Genomic DNA, 23,272 nt, shown 5'->3' on the forward strand with positions numbered 1-23,272 from the left:
ACTGTATTTATTCATTTATCTTGCTCCTTTGCACCCCAGTATCTCTACTTGCACATTCATCTTCTGCACATCAATCACTCTAGTATTAATACTAAATTGTAATTATTTCGTCACTATGGCCTATTTATTGCCTTACCTCCCTTATCTCACCTCATTTGCTCACACTGTATATAGACTTCTTCTATTGTATTATTGACTGTATGTTTTGTTTATTCCATGTGTAACTCTGTGTTGTTCACACTGCTTTGCTTTATCTTGGCCAGGTCGCAGTTGTAAATGAGAACTTGTTCTCAACTAGCCTACCTGGTTAAATAAAGGTGAAATAAATAAAAATTAAAAACATCATCATCATAAACAACAACAACAACAGCATCATCAACAACAGCAGAATCATCAACTACAACATCAACAACACCATCATCATCATCATCAACACCATCATCATCAACAACAGCATCATCAATAACAACAGCATCATCAACACCATCATCAACAACAACAGCATCATCATCATCATCAACAACATCATCATCATCATCATCATCATCATCATCATCATCATCAACACCATCATCATCAACAACAGCATCATCAACAACAACATCATCATCATCAACAACACCATCATCAACAACAACATCATCATCATCATCATCATCATCATCATCAACACCATCATCATCAACACCATCATCATCAACAACAGCATCATCAACAACAACATCATCATCATCAACAACACCATCATCAACAACAACATCATCATCATCATCATCATCATCATCAACAGCATCATCGTCATCAACAACATCATCATCAACAGCATCATCAACACCATCATCATCATCATCAACAACACCATCATCAACAACAACATCATCATCATCAACAACACCATCATCAACAACAACATCATCATCATCATCATCATCATCATCATCAACAACAACATCATCATCATCATCATCATCATCAACAACATCATCATCATCATCATCAACATCATCAACAACAGCATCATCAATAACAACACCATCATCAACAACAACATCATCATCATCGTCATCAACACCATCATCATCAACAACAGCATCATTATCATCATCATCATCATCAACAACATCATCATCATCAACAACAGCATCATTATCATCATCATCATCATCAACAACATCATCATCATCAACAACAGCATCATTATCATCATCATCATCATCAACACCATCATCAACAACAACACCATCATCATCAACAACATCATCATCATCATCATCATCATCAACACCATCATCAACAACAACACCATCATCATCAACAACACCATCATCATCATCATCATCAACACCATCATCATCAACAACAGCATCATCAACAACAACATCATCATCATCAACAACACCATCATCAACAACAACATCATCATCATCATCATCATCATCAACACCATCATCAACAACAACATCATCATCATCATCATCATCATCAACAACATCATCATCATCATCATCAACATCATCAACAACAGCATCATCAATAACAACACCATCATCAACAACAACATCATCATCATCGTCATCAACACCATCATCATCAACAACAGCATCATTATCATCATCATCATCATCATCATCATCATCATCAACACCATCATCATCAACAACACCATCATCATCATCAACAACAGCATCATCATCATCAACAGCATCATCATCATCATCATCATCATCATCAACACCATCATCATCATCAACAACATCATCATCATCAACAGCATCATTATCATCATCATCATCATCATCATCATCATCATCAACAACAGCATCATCATCATCAACAGCATCATCATCAACAGCATCATCATCATCATCATCATCAACACCATCATCATCATCAACACCATCATCATCAACATCATCATCAACACCACCATCATCAACACCATCATCATCAACACCATCATCATCATCAACAGCATCATCATCATCATCATCATCAACACCATCATCATCATCATCAACACCATCATCATCAACATCATCATCATCATCATCAACAGCATCATCATCATCATCAACAGCATCATCATCATCATCATCATCATCATCAACACCATCATCATCAACATCATCATCATCATCATCAACAGCATCATCATCATCATCATCATCATCATCAACACCATCATCATCATCAACAACATCATCATCATCAACAGCATCATTATCATCATCATCATCAACACCATCATCATCATCAACAGCATCATCATCATCATCATCATCAACACCATCATCATCATCAACACCATCATCATCAACATCATCATCAACACCATCATCATCAACACCATCATCATCATCATCATCATCAACACCATCATCATCATCATCAACACCATCATCATCATCATCAACACCATCATCATCATCATCAACACCATCATCATCATCATCAACACCATCATCATCATCATCAACACCATCATCATCATCATCAACACCATCATCATCAACATCATCATCAACATCAACATCATCATCATCATCAACATCATCATCAACACCATCATCATCATCAACACCATCATCATCATCAACAACACCATCATCATCATCATCAACAGCATCATTATCATCATCATCATCAACACCATCATCATCATCAACAACACCATCATCATCATCATCAACAGCATCATTATCATCATCATCATCAACAACAACAACAACAACATCATCATCATCAACAACAACAACATCATCATCATCATCAACAACAGCATCATTATCATCATCATCATCAACTACAACATCATCATCATCGTCATCATCACCATCATCATCAACAGCAGATTGCTTCTTGTTCCTGTTTGACTTCGTTATTGAACTAAACATACTTGCAGTGAACCCCACCTCTGACACCAACTTCCCGGCAGCCAGAGGGGGGGGGGGGGTAAAACTGATGTCAAACCTCTCTGTGATGAGGCAGACTTAGACTGGCCTCATCGCCATGTTTAAAATGTATTTCAGGAAGTTATTATCGACGATGCTTTGACTGTATGTACGTATAGCCATGTCCCAGTTTTAGATGTCCCTGACCTTAATAGTTTGCTAGCGAGTTGCTTGCTCCGGTTTTAAGCCAGGTGTGGTGAGTTAAATAACTAGCGTGTAGTTCCCCCATGTTTTCCCTCTCCCCGAGTAGTAGATCTAATCCATGTAACTCTGTCTTTTAAAATAAAGTGGACATGACTAAATATGGTCATTTTTAAAACTATTGAACGTAATTAACTGAAATTTGACATGGTCCTCCATTGCAATTTGGGGTGTTCTGTACGTACGGGCAGTTGATTTAACCTGTCCTGGTAGACTCTCTTTAGTCCCAGTAAAGGGGGAACGTTGTGGATACAGCTGGAAAAGGGGTAAATCCCTAGTTATGCTGTTTAGCATTTAGGCCGTAGTTTTAGCTGCAGTAGAAACCCTATTGAGAGGCTGAGCTATAGACTCGCCGACATCTGTAAATTTTTTGTGAGTTTTCATATCCTGAATGTTTCTGCTATGGACAAATGTTTGAGACAAGACGTGTATCTTGAAATCCTGCATCGTATTGTGTCTGTATAATCACCTCCCTTAGCTACCCAGGATCCTCTACTATACTCTCCTCGTCCACCCCCCCTCCCTTAGCTACCCAGGGTCCTCTACTCTACTCTCCTCGTCCCCCCCCCCCCTCCCTTAGCTACCCAGGGTCCTCTACTCTACTCTCCTCGTTCCCACCTATCACCTCCCTTAGCTACCCAGGATCCTCTACTCTACTCTCCTCGTTCCCACCTATCACCTCCCTTAGCTACCCAGGGTCCTCTACTCTACTCGTCCCCCCCCCCTCCCTTAGCTACCCAGGATCCTCTACTCTACCTTCCTCGTTCCCACCTATCACCTCCCTTAGCTACCCAGGGTCCTCTACTCTACTCTCCTCGTTCCCACCTATCACCTCCCTTAGCTACCCAGGGTCCTCTACTCTACTCTCCTCGTTCCCACCTATCACCTCCCTTAGCTACCCAGGGTCCTCTATTCTACTCTCCTCGTTCCCACCTATCACCTCTCTTAGCTACCCAGGGTCCTCTACTCTACTCTCCTCGTTCCCACCTATCACCTCCCTTAGCTACCCAGGGTCCTCTACTCTACTCTCCTCGTTCCCACCTATCATCTCCCTTAGCTACCCAGGGTCCTCTACTCTACTCTCCTCGTTCCCACCTATCACCTCCCTTAGCTACCCAGGGTCCTCTACTCTACTCTCCTCGTTCCCACCTATCATCTCCCTTAGCTACCCAGGGTCCTCTACTCTACTCTCCTCGTTCCCACCTATCACCTCCCTTAGCTACCCAGGGTCCTCTACTCTACTCTCCTCGTTCCCACCTATCATCTCCCTTAGCTACCCAGGGTCCTCTACTCTACTCTCCTCGTTCCCACCTATCACCTCCCTTAGCTACCCAGGAGCCTCTACTCTCCTCTCCTCGTTCCCACCTATCATCTCCCTTAGCTACCCAGGGTCCTCTACTCTACTCTCCTCGTTCCCACCTATCACCTCCCTTAGCTACCCTGGGTCCTCTACTCTACTCTCGCCCCCCCCCCCCCCCTCCCTTAGCTACCCAGGGTCCTCTACTCTACTCTCCTCGTTCCCACCTATCACCTCCCTTAGCTACCCAGGGTCCTCTACTCTCCTCTCCTCAGGGACCCCCCCCCTCCCTTAGCTACCCAGGGTCCTCTACTCTACTCTCCTCAGGGACCCCCCCCCTCCCTTAGCTACCCAGGGTCCTCTATTCTACTCTCCTCGTTCCCACCTATCACCTCCCTTAGCTACCCAGGGTCCTCTACTCTACTCGGGGACCCCCCTCCCTTAGCTACCCTGGGTCCTCTACTCTACTCTACTCGGGGACCCCCCTCCCTTAGCTACCCTGGGTCCTCTACTCTACTCGGGGACCCCCCGCCCTTAGCTACCCGGGGTCCTCTACTCTACTCTCCTCGGCCACCCCCCCCCCCCCCCCTCCCTTAGCTACCCTGGGTCCTCTACTCTACTCGGGGACCCCCCTCCCTTAGCTACCCTGGGTCCTCTACTCTACTCTACTCTACTCGGGGACCCCCCTCCCTTAGCTACCCTGGGTCCTCTACTCTACTCGGGGACCCCCCTCCCTTAGCTACCCTGGTTCCTCTACTCTACTCTACTCGGCCACCCCCCCCCCCCCCCTCCCTTAGCTACCCTGGGTCCTCTACTCTACTCTACTCGGGGACCCCCCTCCCTTAGCTACCCTGGGTCCTCTACTCTACTCGGGGACCCCCCTCCCTTAGCTACCCTGGGTCCTCTACTCTACTCTACTCGGGGACCCCCCTCCCTTAGCTACCCTGGGTCCTCTACTCTACTCGGGGACCCCCCTCCCTTAGCTACCCTGGGTCCTCTACTCTACTCTACTCTCCTCGGCCACCCCCCCCCCCCTCCCTTAGCTACCCTGGGTCCTCTACTCTACTCTACTCGGGGACCCCCCTCCCTTAGCTACCCTGGGTCCTCTACTCTACTCTCCTCGGCCACCCCCCCCCCCTCCCTTAGCTACCCTAGGTCCTCTACTCTACTCTCCCCATCCAGAGGTGAACTAGACTACAAAACATGATGAAATGTCTGGGGAAAGGAGAGGTTTGAGAACCACTGAGGGAGGGGATATCTAGATACCTTCTTGCTGTAGATGCACATGTTAGGGGTCCTCCCAGGAACAGGGATTCCTGCTTTAGTCAGTTTGATGAAGTACTTCTGAACGCGGCTGGCCACCTGCACACACAGAGAACAAACTTTTAGCTGAAAAGATAATGTATTGTTGTGTGTAGGTGTGTGTAGGTGTGTGTGTGTGGGTGTGTGTGTGTGTAGGTGTGTGTGTGTAGGTGTGTGTGTAGGTGTGTGTGTGTGTGTGTGTGTAGGTGTGTGTGTAGGTGTGTGTGTGTGTGTGTGTGTGTGTGTGTGTGTAGGTGTGTGTGTGTGTGTGTGTGTGTGTGTGTGTGTGTGTGTGTGTGTGTGTGTGTGTCTAGGTGTGTGTGTAGGTGTGTGTGTAGGTGTGTGTGTGTAGGTGTGTGTGTAGGTGTGTGTGTGTGTGTGTGTGTGTGTGTAGGTGTGTGTGTGTGTGTGTGAGACCTGTTTAGAGGTCCTGTTGCCCAGGGCGTCAGCTATCTTCTGCCAGCGTTTAGACTCCACCTCCTCAGGAGAGAACTGCAGCAGCAGATGCTCCAACTTTTTCTACACAGGAACAGCTCATTTAGGGACAACTGATTTAGGGACAGCTCATTTAGGAACAGCTCATTTAGGAACAACTCCTTTAGGAACAACTCCTTTAGGAACAACTCGTTTAGGAACAACTCGTTTAGGAACAACTCGTTTAGGAACAACTCGTTTAGGAACAACTCGTTTAGGAACAGCTCATTTAGGAACAGCTAATATAGGAACAACTCGTTTAGGAACAACTCGTTTAGGAACAACTCCTTTAGGAACAACTCCTTTAGGAACAACTCGTTTAGGAACAACTCGTTTAGGAACAACTCGTTTAGGAACAACTCCTTTAGGAACAACTCCTTTAGGAACAACTCCTTTAGGAACAACTCATTTAGGAACAACTCATTTAGGAACAGCTCATTTAGGAACAGCTCATTTAGGAACAGCTCATTTAGGAACAGCTCATTTAGGAAGCTCACTAATAACTTTCAACACAGAAACAACTCATTTAGGAACAGCTTATTTAAGAACAACTCATTTAGGAACAGCTCATTTAGGAACAGCTCATTTAGGAACAACTCCTTTAGGAACAACTCCTTTAGGAACAACTCCTTTAGGAACAACTCCTTTAGGAACAACTCCTTTAGGAACAGCTCATTTAGGAACAACTCATTTAGGAACAACTCATTTAGGAACAACTCATTTAGGAACAACTCATTTAGGAACAACTCATTTAGGAACAACTCATTTAGGAACAGCTCATTTAGGAAGCTCACTAATAACTTTCAACACAGAAACAACTCATTTAGGAACAGCTCATTTAGGAACAACTCCTTTAGGAACAACTCCTTTAGGAACAGCTCATTTAGGAACAGCTCATTTAGGAAGCTCACTAATAACTTTCAACACAGAAACAACTCATTTAGGAACAGCTTATTTAGGAACAGCTCATTTAGGAACAGCTCATTTAGGAACAACTCATTTAGGAACAGCTCATTTAGGAACAACTCCTTTAGGAACAACTCCTTTAGGAACAACTCCTTTAGGAACAGCTCATTTAGGAACAACTCATTTAGGAACAACTCCTTTAGGAACAACTCCTTTAGGAACAGCTCATTTAGGAACAACTCATTTAGGAACAGCTCATTTAGGAACAGCTCATTTAGGAACAACTCATTTAGGAACAACTCCTTTAGGAACAACTCCTTTAGGAACAGCTCATTTAGGAACAACTCATTTAGGAACAGCTCATTTAGGAAGCTCACTAATAACTTTCAACACAGAAACAACTCATTTCTAAAAATAAAAAAAAGAAGACACTTTAAAGAGAGCAGATCTCAGATCTCTATGGTATTGTTGTACACTCGTGTCTGAGACAACTAGGAGTTTTAAATGAGTCTAAATGTATTTATTAACAAAATAAAGAAGTACCTGTTCCTCCGCGGTCCACAGCTGGTTGAAGGTGTCAGGTTTACTCTGGTAACACAGCCGCCCTCGGATCCTCTGGAGATGGACAGACATGTTTAAGACCGCGGAAGGACGCCTAATATTGTGCAGAAGTTGAACATGTCTATACACTGAGTGGACAAATCATTAAGAACACATGCTCTTTCCGTGACATAGACTGACCAGGTGAATCCAGGTGAAAGCTATAATCCCCTTATTGATGTCACCTGTTAAATCCACTTCAAAGTAGATGAAGGGGAGGAGATGGGTTAAAGAAGGATTTTTAGCCTTCAGACAATTGAGATATGGATTGTGTCAGGCACACCGGTTTGAGTGTGTCAAGAACTGCAACGCTGCTGGGTTTTTCACGCTCAACAGTTTGCCTTGTGTATCAAGGATGGTCCACCACCTAAAAGACATACAACCAACTTGATACAACTGTGGGAAGCATTGGAGTCAACATGGGCCAGCATCCCTGTGGAGTCAACATGGGCCAGCATCCCTGTGGAGTCAACATGGGCCAGCATCCCTGTGGAGTCAACATGGGCCAGCATCCCTGTGGAGTCAACATGGGCCAGCATCCCTGTGGAGTCAACATGGGCCAGCATCCCTGTGGAGTCAACATGGGCCAGCATCCCTGTGGAGTCAACATGGGCCAGCATCCCTGTGGAACGATTTGAACACCTTTTAGAGTCCATACCTCGTCGAATTGAGGCTGTTCTGAGGGGAAAGAGAGATCTCTAATTATCAAAAGAGAGATTGCAAGTTAACATTTCACTGTGTACACTTTTCTTTATCATACGACAAACTTAGATTTCAAGAGCGCCTTGGTTTTTCAAGGTTAGTAATAAACCCTCAAATCAAATGAGTGACTGAGTCCGCAGCCCTCTGACTGAAGAACACGTTCAGTTAAATAAATATCCTGTTTGAAAGTCAAAGCCATGTCCAGTCCACCGTGAATAAACGCCTTCGGTCTATGGGAATCCATCTAGCCAGTGTATTTTCTTACAAGCTCTGACTTTGCTACTTTGAGGAATGTTTTACTGACTACAGGGCGTTCGGAAAGTATTCAGACCCCTTGACTTATTCCACATTTTGTTACATTACAGCCTTATTCTAAAATGTCTCTTTCCCTTCATCAATCTACACACAATACCCCATAATAACATCACAATACCCCATAATGACATCACAATACCCCATAATGACATCACAATACCCCATAATGACATCACAATACCCCATAAAGACATCACAATACCCCATAATAACATCACAATACCCCATAAAGACATCACAATACCCCATAATGACATCACAATACCCCATAAAGACATCACAATACCCCATAATGTCATCACAATACCCCATATTGACATCACAATACCCCATAATGTCATCACAATACCCCATAAAGACATCACAATACCCCATAAAGACATCCCAATACCCCATAATGTCATCACAATACCCCATAATGTCATCACAATACCCCATAATGACATCACAATACCCCATAAAGACATCACAATACCCCATAATGTCATCACAATACCCCATAATGACATCACAATACCCCATAATGACATCACAATACCCCATAAAGACATCACAATACCCCATAATGTCATCACAATACCCCATAATGACATCACAATACCCCATAATGTCATCACAATACCCCATAATGACATCACAATACCCCATAATGACATCACAATACCCCATATTGACATCACAATACCCCATAATGACATCACAATACCCCATAATGACATCACAATACCCCATAATGACATCACAATACCCCATAAAGACATCACAATACCCCATAATGTCATCACAATACCCCATAATGACATCACAATACCCCATAATGACATCACAATACCCCATAAAGACATCACAATACCCCATAATGTCATCACAATACCCCATAATGACATCACAATACCCCATAATGTCATCACAATACCCCATAATGACATCACAATACCCCATAAAGACATCACAATACCCCATAATAACATCACAATACCCCATAATGACATCACAATACCCCATAATGTCATCACAATACCCCATAATGACATCACAATACCCCATAAAGACATCACAATACCCCATAATGACATCACAATACCCCATAAAGACATCACAATACCCCATAATAACATCACAATACCCCATAAAGACATCACAATACCCCATAATGACATCACAATACCCCATAAAGACATCACAATACCCCATAATAACATCACAATACCCCATAAAGACATCACAATACCCCATAATGACATCACAATACCCCATAAAGACATCACAATACCCCATAATGACATCACAATACCCCATAATGACATCACAATACCCCATAATGACATCACAATACCCCATAATGACATCACAATACCCCATAAAGACATCACAATACCCCATAAAGACATCACAATACCCCATAATGACATCACAATACCCCATAATGACATCACAATACCCCATAAAGACATCACAATACCCCATAATGACATCACAATACCCCATAATGACATCACAATACCCCATAATGACATCACAATACCCCCATAATGACATCACAATACCCCATAATGTCATCACAATACCCCATAAAGACATCACAATACCCCATAATGACATCACAATACCCCATAATGACATCACAATACCCCATAATGACATCACAATACCCCATAATAACATCACAATACCCCATAATGACATCACAATACCCCATAATGACATCACAATACCCCATAATAACATCACAATACCCCATAATGACATCACAATACCCCATAATGACATCACAATACCCCATAATGACATCACAATACCCCATAATGACATCACAATACCCCATAATAACATCACAATACCCCATAAAGACATCACAATACCCCATAATGACATCACAATACCCCATAATGACATCACAATACCCCATAATGACATCACAATACCCCATAATGACATCACAATACCCCATAATGACATCACAATACCCCATAATGACATCACAATACCCCATAATGTCATCACAATACCCCATAATGACATCACAATACCCCATAAAGACATCACAATACCCCATAATGTCATCACAATACCCCATATTGACATCACAATACCCCATAATGTCATCACAATACCCCATAAAGACATCACAATACCCCATAAAGACATCCCAATACCCCATAATGTCATCACAATACCCCATAATGTCATCACAATACCCCATAATGACATCACAATACCCCATAAAGACATCACAATACCCCATAATGTCATCACAATACCCCATAATGACATCACAATACCCCATAATGACATCACAATACCCCATAAAGACATCACAATACCCCATAATGTCATCACAATACCCCATAATGACATCACAATACCCCATAATGTCATCACAATACCCCATAATGACATCACAATACCCCATAATGACATCACAATACCCCATATTGACATCACAATACCCCATAATGACATCACAATACCCCATAATGACATCACAATACCCCATAATGACATCACAATACCCCATAATGACATCACAATACCCCATAAAGACATCCCAATACCCCATAATGTCATCACAATACCCCATAATGACATCACAATACCCCATAATGACATCACAATACCCCATAATGTCATCACAATACCCCATAATGACATCACAATACCCCATAAAGACATCACAATACCCCATAATGTCATCACAATACCCCATATTGACATCACAATACCCCATAATGTCATCACAATACCCCATAAAGACATCACAATACCCCATAAAGACATCCCAATACCCCATAATGTCATCACAATACCCCATAATGTCATCACAATACCCCATAATGACATCACAATACCCCATAATGACATCACAATACCCCATAATAACATCACAATACCCCATAATGACATCACAATACCCCATAATGACATCACAATACCCCATAATAACATCACAATACCCCATAATGACATCACAATACCCCATAATGACATCACAATACCCCATAATGACATCACAATACCCCATAATGACATCACAATACCCCATAATGACATCACAATACCCCATAATAACATCACAATACCCCATAAAGACATCACAATACCCCATAATGACATCACAATACCCCATAATGACATCACAATACCCCATAATAACATCACAATACCCCATAATGACATCACAATACCCCATAATGACATCACAATACCCCATATTGACATCACAATACCCCATAATGACATCACAATACCCCATAATGACATCACAATACCCCATAATGACATCACAATACCCCATAATGACATCACAACACCCCATAATGACATCACAATACCCCATAAAGACATCCCAATACCCCATAATGTCATCACAATACCCCATAATGACATCACAATACCCCATAATGACATCACAATACCCCATAATGACATCACAATACCCCATAAAGACATCACAATACCCCATAATGTCATCACAATACCCCATATTGACATCACAATACCCCATAATGTCATCACAATACCCCATAAAGACATCACAATACCCCATAAAGACATCCCAATACCCCATAATGTCATCACAATACCCCATAATGTCATCACAATACCCCATAATGACATCACAATACCCCATAAAGACATCACAATACCCCATAATGTCATCACAATACCCCATAATGACATCACAATACCCCATAATGACATCACAATACCCCATAAAGACATCACAATACCCCATAATGTCATCACAATACCCCATAATGACATCACAATACCCCATAATGTCATCACAATACCCCATAATGACATCACAATACCCCATAAAGACATCACAATACCCCATAATAACATCACAATACCCCATAATGACATCACAATACCCCATAATGTCATCACAATACCCCATAATGACATCACAATACCCCATAAAGACATCACAATACCCCATAAAGACATCACAATACCCCATAATGACATCACAATACCCCATAAAGACATCACAATACCCCATAATGACATCACAATACCCCATAAAGACATCACAATACCCCATAAAGACATCACAATACCCCATAAAGACATCACAATACCCCATAAAGACATCACAATACCCCATAAAGACATCACAATACCCCATAATGACATCACAATACCCCATAAAGACATCACAATACCCCATAATGACATCACAATACCCCATAATGACATCACAATACCCCATAATGACATCACAATACCCCATAATGACATCACAATACCCCATAATGACATCACAATACCCCATAATGACATCACAATACCCCATAATGACATCACAATACCCCATAAAGACATCACAATACCCCATAATGACATCACAATACCCCATAATGACATCACAATACCCCATAAAGACATCACAATACCCCATAATGACATCACAATACCCCATAATGACATCACAATACCCCATAATGACATCACAATACCCCCATAATGACATCACAATACCCCATAATGTCATCACAATACCCCATAAAGACATCACAATACCCCATAATGACATCACAATACCCCATAATGACATCACAATACCCCATAATGACATCACAATACCCCATAATAACATCACAATACCCCATAATGACATCACAATACCCCATAATGACATCACAATACCCCATAATAACATCACAATACCCCATAATGACATCACAATACCCCATAATGACATCACAATACCCCATAATGACATCACAATACCCCATAATGACATCACAATACCCCATAATAACATCACAATACCCCATAAAGACATCACAATACCCCATAATGACATCACAATACCCCATAATGACATCACAATACCCCATAATGACATCACAATACCCCATAATGACATCACAATACCCCATAATGACATCACAATACCCCATAATGACATCACAATACCCCATAATGTCATCACAATACCCCATAATGACATCACAATACCCCATAAAGACATCACAATACCCCATAATGTCATCACAATACCCCATATTGACATCACAATACCCCATAATGTCATCACAATACCCCATAAAGACATCACAATACCCCATAAAGACATCCCAATACCCCATAATGTCATCACAATACCCCATAATGTCATCACAATACCCCATAATGACATCACAATACCCCATAAAGACATCACAATACCCCATAATGTCATCACAATACCCCATAATGACATCACAATACCCCATAATGACATCACAATACCCCATAAAGACATCACAATACCCCATAATGTCATCACAATACCCCATAATGACATCACAATACCCCATAATGTCATCACAATACCCCATAATGACATCACAATACCCCATAATGACATCACAATACCCCATATTGACATCACAATACCCCATAATGACATCACAATACCCCATAATGACATCACAATACCCCATAATGACATCACAATACCCCATAATGACATCACAATACCCCATAAAGACATCCCAATACCCCATAATGTCATCACAATACCCCATAATGACATCACAATACCCCATAATGACATCACAATACCCCATAATGTCATCACAATACCCCATAATGACATCACAATACCCCATAAAGACATCACAATACCCCATAATGTCATCACAATACCCCATATTGACATCACAATACCCCATAATGTCATCACAATACCCCATAAAGACATCACAATACCCCATAAAGACATCCCAATACCCCATAATGTCATCACAATACCCCATAATGTCATCACAATACCCCATAATGACATCACAATACCCCATAATGACATCACAATACCCCATAATAACATCACAATACCCCATAATGACATCACAATACCCCATAATGACATCACAATACCCCATAATAACATCACAATACCCCATAATGACATCACAATACCCCATAATGACATCACAATACCCCATAATGACATCACAATACCCCATAATGACATCACAATACCCCATAATGACATCACAATACCCCATAATAACATCACAATACCCCATAAAGACATCACAATACCCCATAATGACATCACAATACCCCATAATGACATCACAATACCCCATAATAACATCACAATACCCCATAATGACATCACAATACCCCATAATGACATCACAATACCCCATATTGACATCACAATACCCCATAATGACATCACAATACCCCATAATGACATCACAATACCCCATAATGACATCACAATACCCCATAATGACATCACAACACCCCATAATGACATCACAATACCCCATAAAGACATCCCAATACCCCATAATGTCATCACAATACCCCATAATGACATCACAATACCCCATAATGACATCACAATACCCCATAATGACATCACAATACCCCATAAAGACATCACAATACCCCATAATGTCATCACAATACCCCATATTGACATCACAATACCCCATAATGTCATCACAATACCCCATAAAGACATCACAATACCCCATAAAGACATCCCAATACCCCATAATGTCATCACAATACCCCATAATGTCATCACAATACCCCATAATGACATCACAATACCCCATAAAGACATCACAATACCCCATAATGTCATCACAATACCCCATAATGACATCACAATACCCCATAATGACATCACAATACCCCATAAAGACATCACAATACCCCATAATGTCATCACAATACCCCATAATGACATCACAATACCCCATAATGTCATCACAATACCCCATAATGACATCACAATACCCCATAAAGACATCACAATACCCCATAATAACATCACAATACCCCATAATGACATCACAATACCCCATAATGTCATCACAATACCCCATAATGACATCACAATACCCCATAAAGACATCACAATACCCCATAAAGACATCACAATACCCCATAATGACATCACAATACCCCATAAAGACATCACAATACCCCATAATGACATCACAATACCCCATAAAGACATCACAATACCCCATAAAAACATCACAATACCCCATAAAGACATCACAATACCCCATAAAGACATCACAATACCCCATAAAGACATCACAATACCCCATAATGACATCACAATACCCCATAAAGACATCACAATACCCCATAATGACATCACAATACCCCATAATGACATCACAATACCCCATAATGACATCACAATACCCCATAATGACATCACAATACCCCATAATGACATCACAATACCCCATAATGACATCACAATACCCCATAATGACATCACAATACCCCATAATGACATCACAATACCCCATAAAGACATCCCAATACCCCATAATGTCATCACAATACCCCATAATGACATCACAATACCCCATAATGACATCACAATACCCCATAATGTCATCACAATACCCCATAATGACATCACAATACCCCATAAAGACATCACAATACCCCATAATGTCATCACAATACCCCATATTGACATCACAATACCCCATAATGTCATCACAATACCCCATAAAGACATCACAATACCCCATAAAGACATCCCAATACCCCATAATGTCATCACAATACCCCATAATGTCATCACAATACCCCATAATGACATCACAATACCCCATAATAACATCACAATACCCCATAATGACATCACAATACCCCATAATGACATCACAATACCCCATAATAACATCACAATACCCCATAATGACATCACAATACCCCATAATGACATCACAATACCCCATAATGACATCACAATACCCCATAATGACATCACAATACCCCATAATGACATCACAATACCCCATAAAGACATCACAATACCCCATAATGACATCACAATACCCCATAATGACATCACAATACCCCATAATAACATCACAATACCCCATAATGACATCACAATACCCCATATTGACATCACAATACCCCATAATGACATCACAATACCCCATAATGACATCACAATACCCCATAATGACATCACAATACCCCATGACATCACAATACCCCATAATGACATCACAATACCCCATAAAGACATCCCAATACCCCATAATGTCATCACAATACCCCATAATGACATCACAATACCCCATAATGACATCACAACACCCCATAATGACATCACAATACCCCATAAAGACATCACAATACCCCATAATGTCATCACAATACCCCATATTGACATCACAATACCCCATAATGTCATCACAATACCCCATAAAGACATCACAATACCCCATAAAGACATCCCAATACCCCATAATGTCATCACAATACCCCATAATGTCATCACAATACCCCATAATGACATCACAATACCCCATAAAGACATCACAATACCCCATAATGTCATCACAATACCCCATAATGACATCACAATACCCCATAATGACATCACAATACCCCATAAAGACATCACAATACCCCATAATGTCATCACAATACCCCATAATGACATCACAATACCCCATAATGTCATCACAATACCCCATAATGTCATCACAATACCCCATATTGACATCACAATACCCCATAATGTCATCACAATACCCCATAAAGACATCACAATACCCCATAAAGACATCCCAATACCCCATAATGTCATCACAATACCCCATAATGTCATCACAATACCCCATAATGACATCACAATACCCCATAAAGACATCACAATACCCCATAATGTCATCACAATACCCCATAATGACATCACAATACCCCATAATGACATCACAATACCCCATAAAGACATCACAATACCCCATAATGTCATCACAATACCCCATAATGACATCACAATACCCCATAATGTCATCACAATACCCCATAATGACATCACAATACCCCATAAAGACATCACAATACCCCATAATAACATCACAATACCCCATAATGACATCACAATACCCCATAATGTCATCACAATACCCCATAATGACATCACAATACCCCATAAAGACATCACAATACCCCATAAAGACATCACAATACCCCATAATGACATCACAATACCCCATAATAACATCACAATACCCCATAAAGACATCACAATACCCCATAAAGACATCACAATACCCCATAATGACATCACAATACCCCATAAAGACATCACAATACCCCATAATGACATCACAATACCCCATAATGACATCACAATACCCCATAATGACATCACAATACCCCATAATGACATCACAATACCCCATAATGACATCACAATACCCCATAATGTCATCACAATACCCCATAATGACATCACAATACCCCATAATGTCATCACAATACCCCATAATGTCATCACAATACCCCATAATGACATCACAATACCCCATAATGACATCACAATACCCCATAATGACATCACAATACCCCATAATGACATCACAATACCCCATAATGACATCACAATACCCCATAATGACATCACAATACCCCATAATGACATCACAATACCCCATAATGACATCACAATACCCCATAAAGACATCACAATACCCCATAATGACATCACAATACCGCATAATGACATCACAATACCCCATAATGACATCACAATACCCCATAATGACATCACAATACCCCATAAAGACATCACAATACCCCATAATGACATCACAATACCCCATAATGTCATCACAATACCCCATAATGTCATCACAATACCCCATAATGACATCACAATACCCCATAATGACATCACAATACCCCATGTCATCACAATACCCCATAATGTCATCACAATACCCCATAATGTCATCACAATACCCCATAATGTCATCACAATACCCCATAATGACATCACAATACCCCATAATGACATCACAATACCCCATATTGACATCACAATACCCCATAATGACATCACAATACCCCATATTGACATCACAATACCCCATAATGACATCACAATACCCCATAATGACATCACAATATCCCATATTGACATCACAATACCCCATAATGTCATCACAATACCCCATAATGTCATCACAATACCCCATAATGTCATCACAATACCCCATAATGTCATCACAATACCCCATAATGTCATCACAATACCCCATAATGTCATCACAATACCCCATAATGACATCACAATACCCCATAATGACATCACAATACCCCATAATGACATCACAATACCCCATAATGACATCACAATACCCCATAATGACATCACAATACCCCATAATAACATCACAATACCCCATAATAACATCACAATACCCCATAATGACATCACAATACCCCATAATGACATCACAATACCCCATAATGACAAAGCAAAAAAAATATTTTAGAAATGTATAAAACATTTTTTTACCTAAATATCATATTTACATCAGTATTCAGACCCTACACCTCAGTACTTTGTTGAAGCACCTTTGGCAGTGATTACAGACTTGAGTCTTCTTGGGTATGACACTACAAGCTTGGCACACCTGTATTTGGGGAGTTTCTCCCATTCTTCTCTGCAGATCCTCTCAACCTCTGTCAGGTTGGATGGGGAGCATCGCGGCACATATATTTTCAGGTCTCTCCAGAGATGTTTGATCGGGTTCTAGTTTGGGCTCTGGCTGGGCCACTCTAGGGCATTTATTTATTTATTTCACCTTTATTTAACCAGGTAGGCAAGTTGAGAACACGTTCTCATTTACAACTGCAACCTGGCCAAGATAAAGCAAAGCAGTTTGACACTTACAACAACACAGAGTTACACATGGAGTAAAACAAACATACAGTCAATAATACAGTAGAAAAATAAGTCTATATACAATGTGAGCAAATGAGGTGAGATAAGGGAGGTAAAGGGGGGAAAAAAGGCCATGGTGGTGAAGTAAATACAATATAGCAAGTAAAACACTGGAATGGTAGATTTGCAGTAGATGAGTGTGCAAAGTAGAAATACTGGGGTGCAAAGGAGCAAAATAAATAAATAAATACAGTAGGGGAAGAGGTAGTTGTTTGGGCTATTTACAGATGGGCAATGTACAGGTGCAGTGATCTGTGAGCTGCTCTGACAGCTGGTGCTTAAAGCTAGTGAGGGAGATAAGTGTTTCCAGTTTCAGAGATTTTTGCAGTTCGTTCCAGTCATTGGCAGCAGAGAACTGGAAGGAGAGGCAGCCAAAGGAGGAATTGGCTTTGGGGGTGACCAGTGAAATATACCTGCTGGAGCGCGTGCTACAGGTGGGTGCTGCTACCGGTGGGTGCTGCTACCAGCGAGCAGAGATAAGGCGGGACTTTACCTAGCAGGGTCTTGTAGATGACCTGGAGCCAGTGGGTTTGGCGACGAGTATGATGCTAGGGCCAGCCAACAAGGGCATACAGGTCGCAGTGGTGGGTAGTATATGGGGCTTTGGTGACAAAACGGATGGCACAGAGACTTGTCCTGAAGCCACTCATGCGTTGTCTTGGTTGTGTGCTTAGGGTCGTTGTCCTGTTGGAAAGTGAACCTTTGCCCCAGTCTGAGATCCTGAGTGTTCTGGAGCAGGTTTTCATCAAGGATTTTGCTGTACTGCGCTTCGTTCATCTTTCCCTCAATCCTGACTAGTTTCCCAGTCCCTGCCGCTGAAAAACATCCCCACAGCTTGATGCTGCCACCACCATGCTTCACCGTAGGGATGGTGGTGCCAGTTGTCCTTCTGGAAGGTTCCCCTATTTCCACAGAGGAACTCACCTCCCTGACCAAGGTCCTTCTCCACAGATTGCTCAGTTTGGCCGAGCAGCTTGGAAGAGTCTTTGTGGTTCCAAACATCTTCCATTTAAGAATGATGGTTTTTGGTATCTTTCCCACTGTGTTCTTGGGGACCTTCAATGCTGTAGAATATTTTTGGTACCCTTCCCCAGATCTGTGCCTCGACACAATCCTGTCTCGGAGCTCTACGGACAATTCCTTTAACCTCATGGCTTGGTTTTGCTGACATGCACTGTCAACTGTGGGACCTTACTGACAGTAAATCTCAGTAAGACAAAAATAATGGTGTTCCAAATAAGGTCCAGTAGGCAGGACCACAATTCCATCTAGATATACAGTGCCTTGCGAAAGTATTCGGCCCCCTTGAACTTTGCGACCTTTTGCCACATTTCAGGCTTCAAACATAAAGATATAAAACTGTATTTTTTTGTGAAGAATCAACAACAAGTGGGACACAATCATGAAGTGGAACGACATTTATTGGATATTTCAAACTTTTTTAACAAATCAAAAACTGAAAAATTGGGCGTGCAAAATTATTCAGCCCCCTTAAGTTAATACTTTGTAGCGCCACCTTTTGCTGCGATTACAGCTGTAAGTCGCTTGGGGTATGTCTCTATCAGTTTTGCACATCGAGAGACTGACATTTTTTCCCATTCCTCCTTGCAAAACAGCTCGAGCTCAGTGAGGTTGGATGGAGAGCATTTGTGAACAGCAGTTTTCAGTTCTTTCCACAGATTCTCGATTGGATTCAGGTCTGGACTTTGACTTGGCCATTCTAACACCTGGATATGTTTATTTTTGAACCATTCCATTGTAGATTTTGCTTTATGTTTTGGATCATTGTCTTGTTGGAAGACAAATCTCCGTCCCAGTCTCAGGTCTTTTGCAGACTCCATCAGGTTTTCTTCCAGAATGGTCCTGTATTTGGCTCCATCCATCTTCCCATCAATTTTAACCATCTTCCCTGTCCCTGCTGAAGAAAAGCAGGCCCAAACCATGATGCTGCCACCACCATGTTTGACAGTGGGGATGGTGTGTTCAGCTGTGTTGCTTTTACGCCAAACATAACGTTTTGCATTGTTGCCAAAAAGTTAAATTTTGGTTTCATCTGACCAGAGCACCTTCTTCCACATGTTTGGTGTGTCTCCCAGGTGGCTTGTGGCAAACTTTAAACAACACTTTTTATGGATATCTTTAAGAAATGGCTTTCTTCTTGCCACTTTTCCATAAAGGCCAGATTTGTGCAATATACGACTGATTGTTGTCCTATGGACAGAGTCTCCCACCTCAGCTGTAGATCTCTGCAGTTCATCCAGAGTGATCATGGGCCTCTTGGCTGCATCTCTGATCAGTCTTCTCCTTGTATGAGCTGAAAGTTTAGAGAGACGGCCAGGTCTTGGTAGATTTGCAGTGGTCTGATACTCCTTCCATTTCAATATTATCGCTTGCACAGTGCTCCTTGGGAAGTTTAAAGCTTGGGAAATATTTTTGTATCCAAATCCGGCTTTAAACTTCTTCACAACAGTATCTCGGACCTGCCTGGTGTGTTCCTTGTTCTTCATGATGCTCTCTGCGCTTTTAACGGACCTCTGAGACTATCACAGTGCAGGTGCATTTATACAGAGACTTGATTACACACAGGTGGATTGTATTTATCATCATTAGTCATTTAGGTCAACATTGGATCATTCAGAGATCCTCACTGAACTTCTGGAGAGAGTTTGCTGCACTGAAAGTAAAGGGGCTGAATAATTTTGCACGCCCAATTTTTCAGTTTTTGATTTGTTAAAAAAGTTTGAAATATCCAATAAATGTCGTTCCACTTCATGATTGTGTCCCACTTGTTGTTGATTCTTCACAAAAAAATACAGTTTTATATCTTTATGTTTGAAGCCTGAAATGTGGCAAAAGGTCGCAAAGTTCAAGGGGGCCGAATACTTTCGCAAGGCACTGTAGATCATGCCCAAGAGCACACAAAAAAACGATACATACCTCGGCCTAAACATCAGCACCACAGGTAACTTCCACAAAGCTGTGAACGATCTGAGAGACAAGGCAAGAAGGGCATTCTATGCCATCAAAAGGGATATAAAATTTGACATGCCAATTAGGATATGGCTAAAAACACTTGAATCAGTTATAAAACCCATTGCCCTTTATGGTTGTGAGGTCTGGGGTCCGCTCACCAACCAAGAATTCACAAAATGGGACAAATACCAATTTGAGACTCTTCATGCAGAATTCTGCAAAAATACCCTCTGTGTACAGTCGTGGCCAAAAGTTTTGAGAATGACACAAATATGAATTTTCACAAAGTTTGCTGCTTCAGTGTCTTTAGATATTTGTGTCAGATGTTACTATGGATACTGAAGTATAATTACAAGCATTTCATAAGTGTCAAAGGCTTTTATTGACAATTACATGAAGTTGATGCAAAGAGTCAATATTTGCAGTGTTGACCCTTCTTTTTCAAGACCTCTGCAATCCGCCCTGGCATGCTGGCAATGAACTTCTGGGCCACGTGCTGACTGATGGCAGCCCATTCTTGCATAATCAATGCTTGGAGATTGTCAGACTTTGTGGGTTTTTGTTTGTCCATCCGCCTCTTCTCAATGGGATTAAGGTCTGGGGAGTTTACTGGCCATGGACCCAAAATATCGATGTTTTGTTCCTCGAGCCACTTAGTTATCACTTTTGCCTTATGTCAAGGTGCTCCATCGTGCTGGAACAAGCATTGTTCGTCACCAAACTGTTCCTGGATGGTTGAGAGAAGTTGCTCTCGGAGGATGTGTCGGTACCATTCTTTATTCATGGCTGTGTTCTTAGGCAAATATGTGA

General features: G+C 41.4%; 1 protein-coding gene across 1 annotated transcript in view; it reads right to left on the reverse strand.

The window, feature by feature from the left end:
* LOC139375776 (ZZ-type zinc finger-containing protein 3-like) overlaps positions 1-23,272 on the reverse strand; it is a 52,901-nt gene that overhangs the window by 17,444 nt on the left and 12,185 nt on the right. Inside the window, exons 6-8 of the mRNA XM_071117617.1 lie at positions 7,675-7,746; positions 6,169-6,270; positions 5,716-5,811 (exon numbers count right to left, since the gene is read on the reverse strand). Of these exons, the coding sequence (XP_070973718.1) occupies positions 5,716-5,811; positions 6,169-6,270; positions 7,675-7,746 (270 nt within the window). The remainder of the gene's footprint in view (positions 1-5,715; positions 5,812-6,168; positions 6,271-7,674; positions 7,747-23,272) is intronic.

Source organism: Oncorhynchus clarkii, chromosome 20 (genome assembly GCF_045791955.1).
Source record: "Oncorhynchus clarkii lewisi isolate Uvic-CL-2024 chromosome 20, UVic_Ocla_1.0, whole genome shotgun sequence".
NCBI classification, from domain to species: Eukaryota; Metazoa; Chordata; class Actinopteri; order Salmoniformes; family Salmonidae; genus Oncorhynchus; species Oncorhynchus clarkii.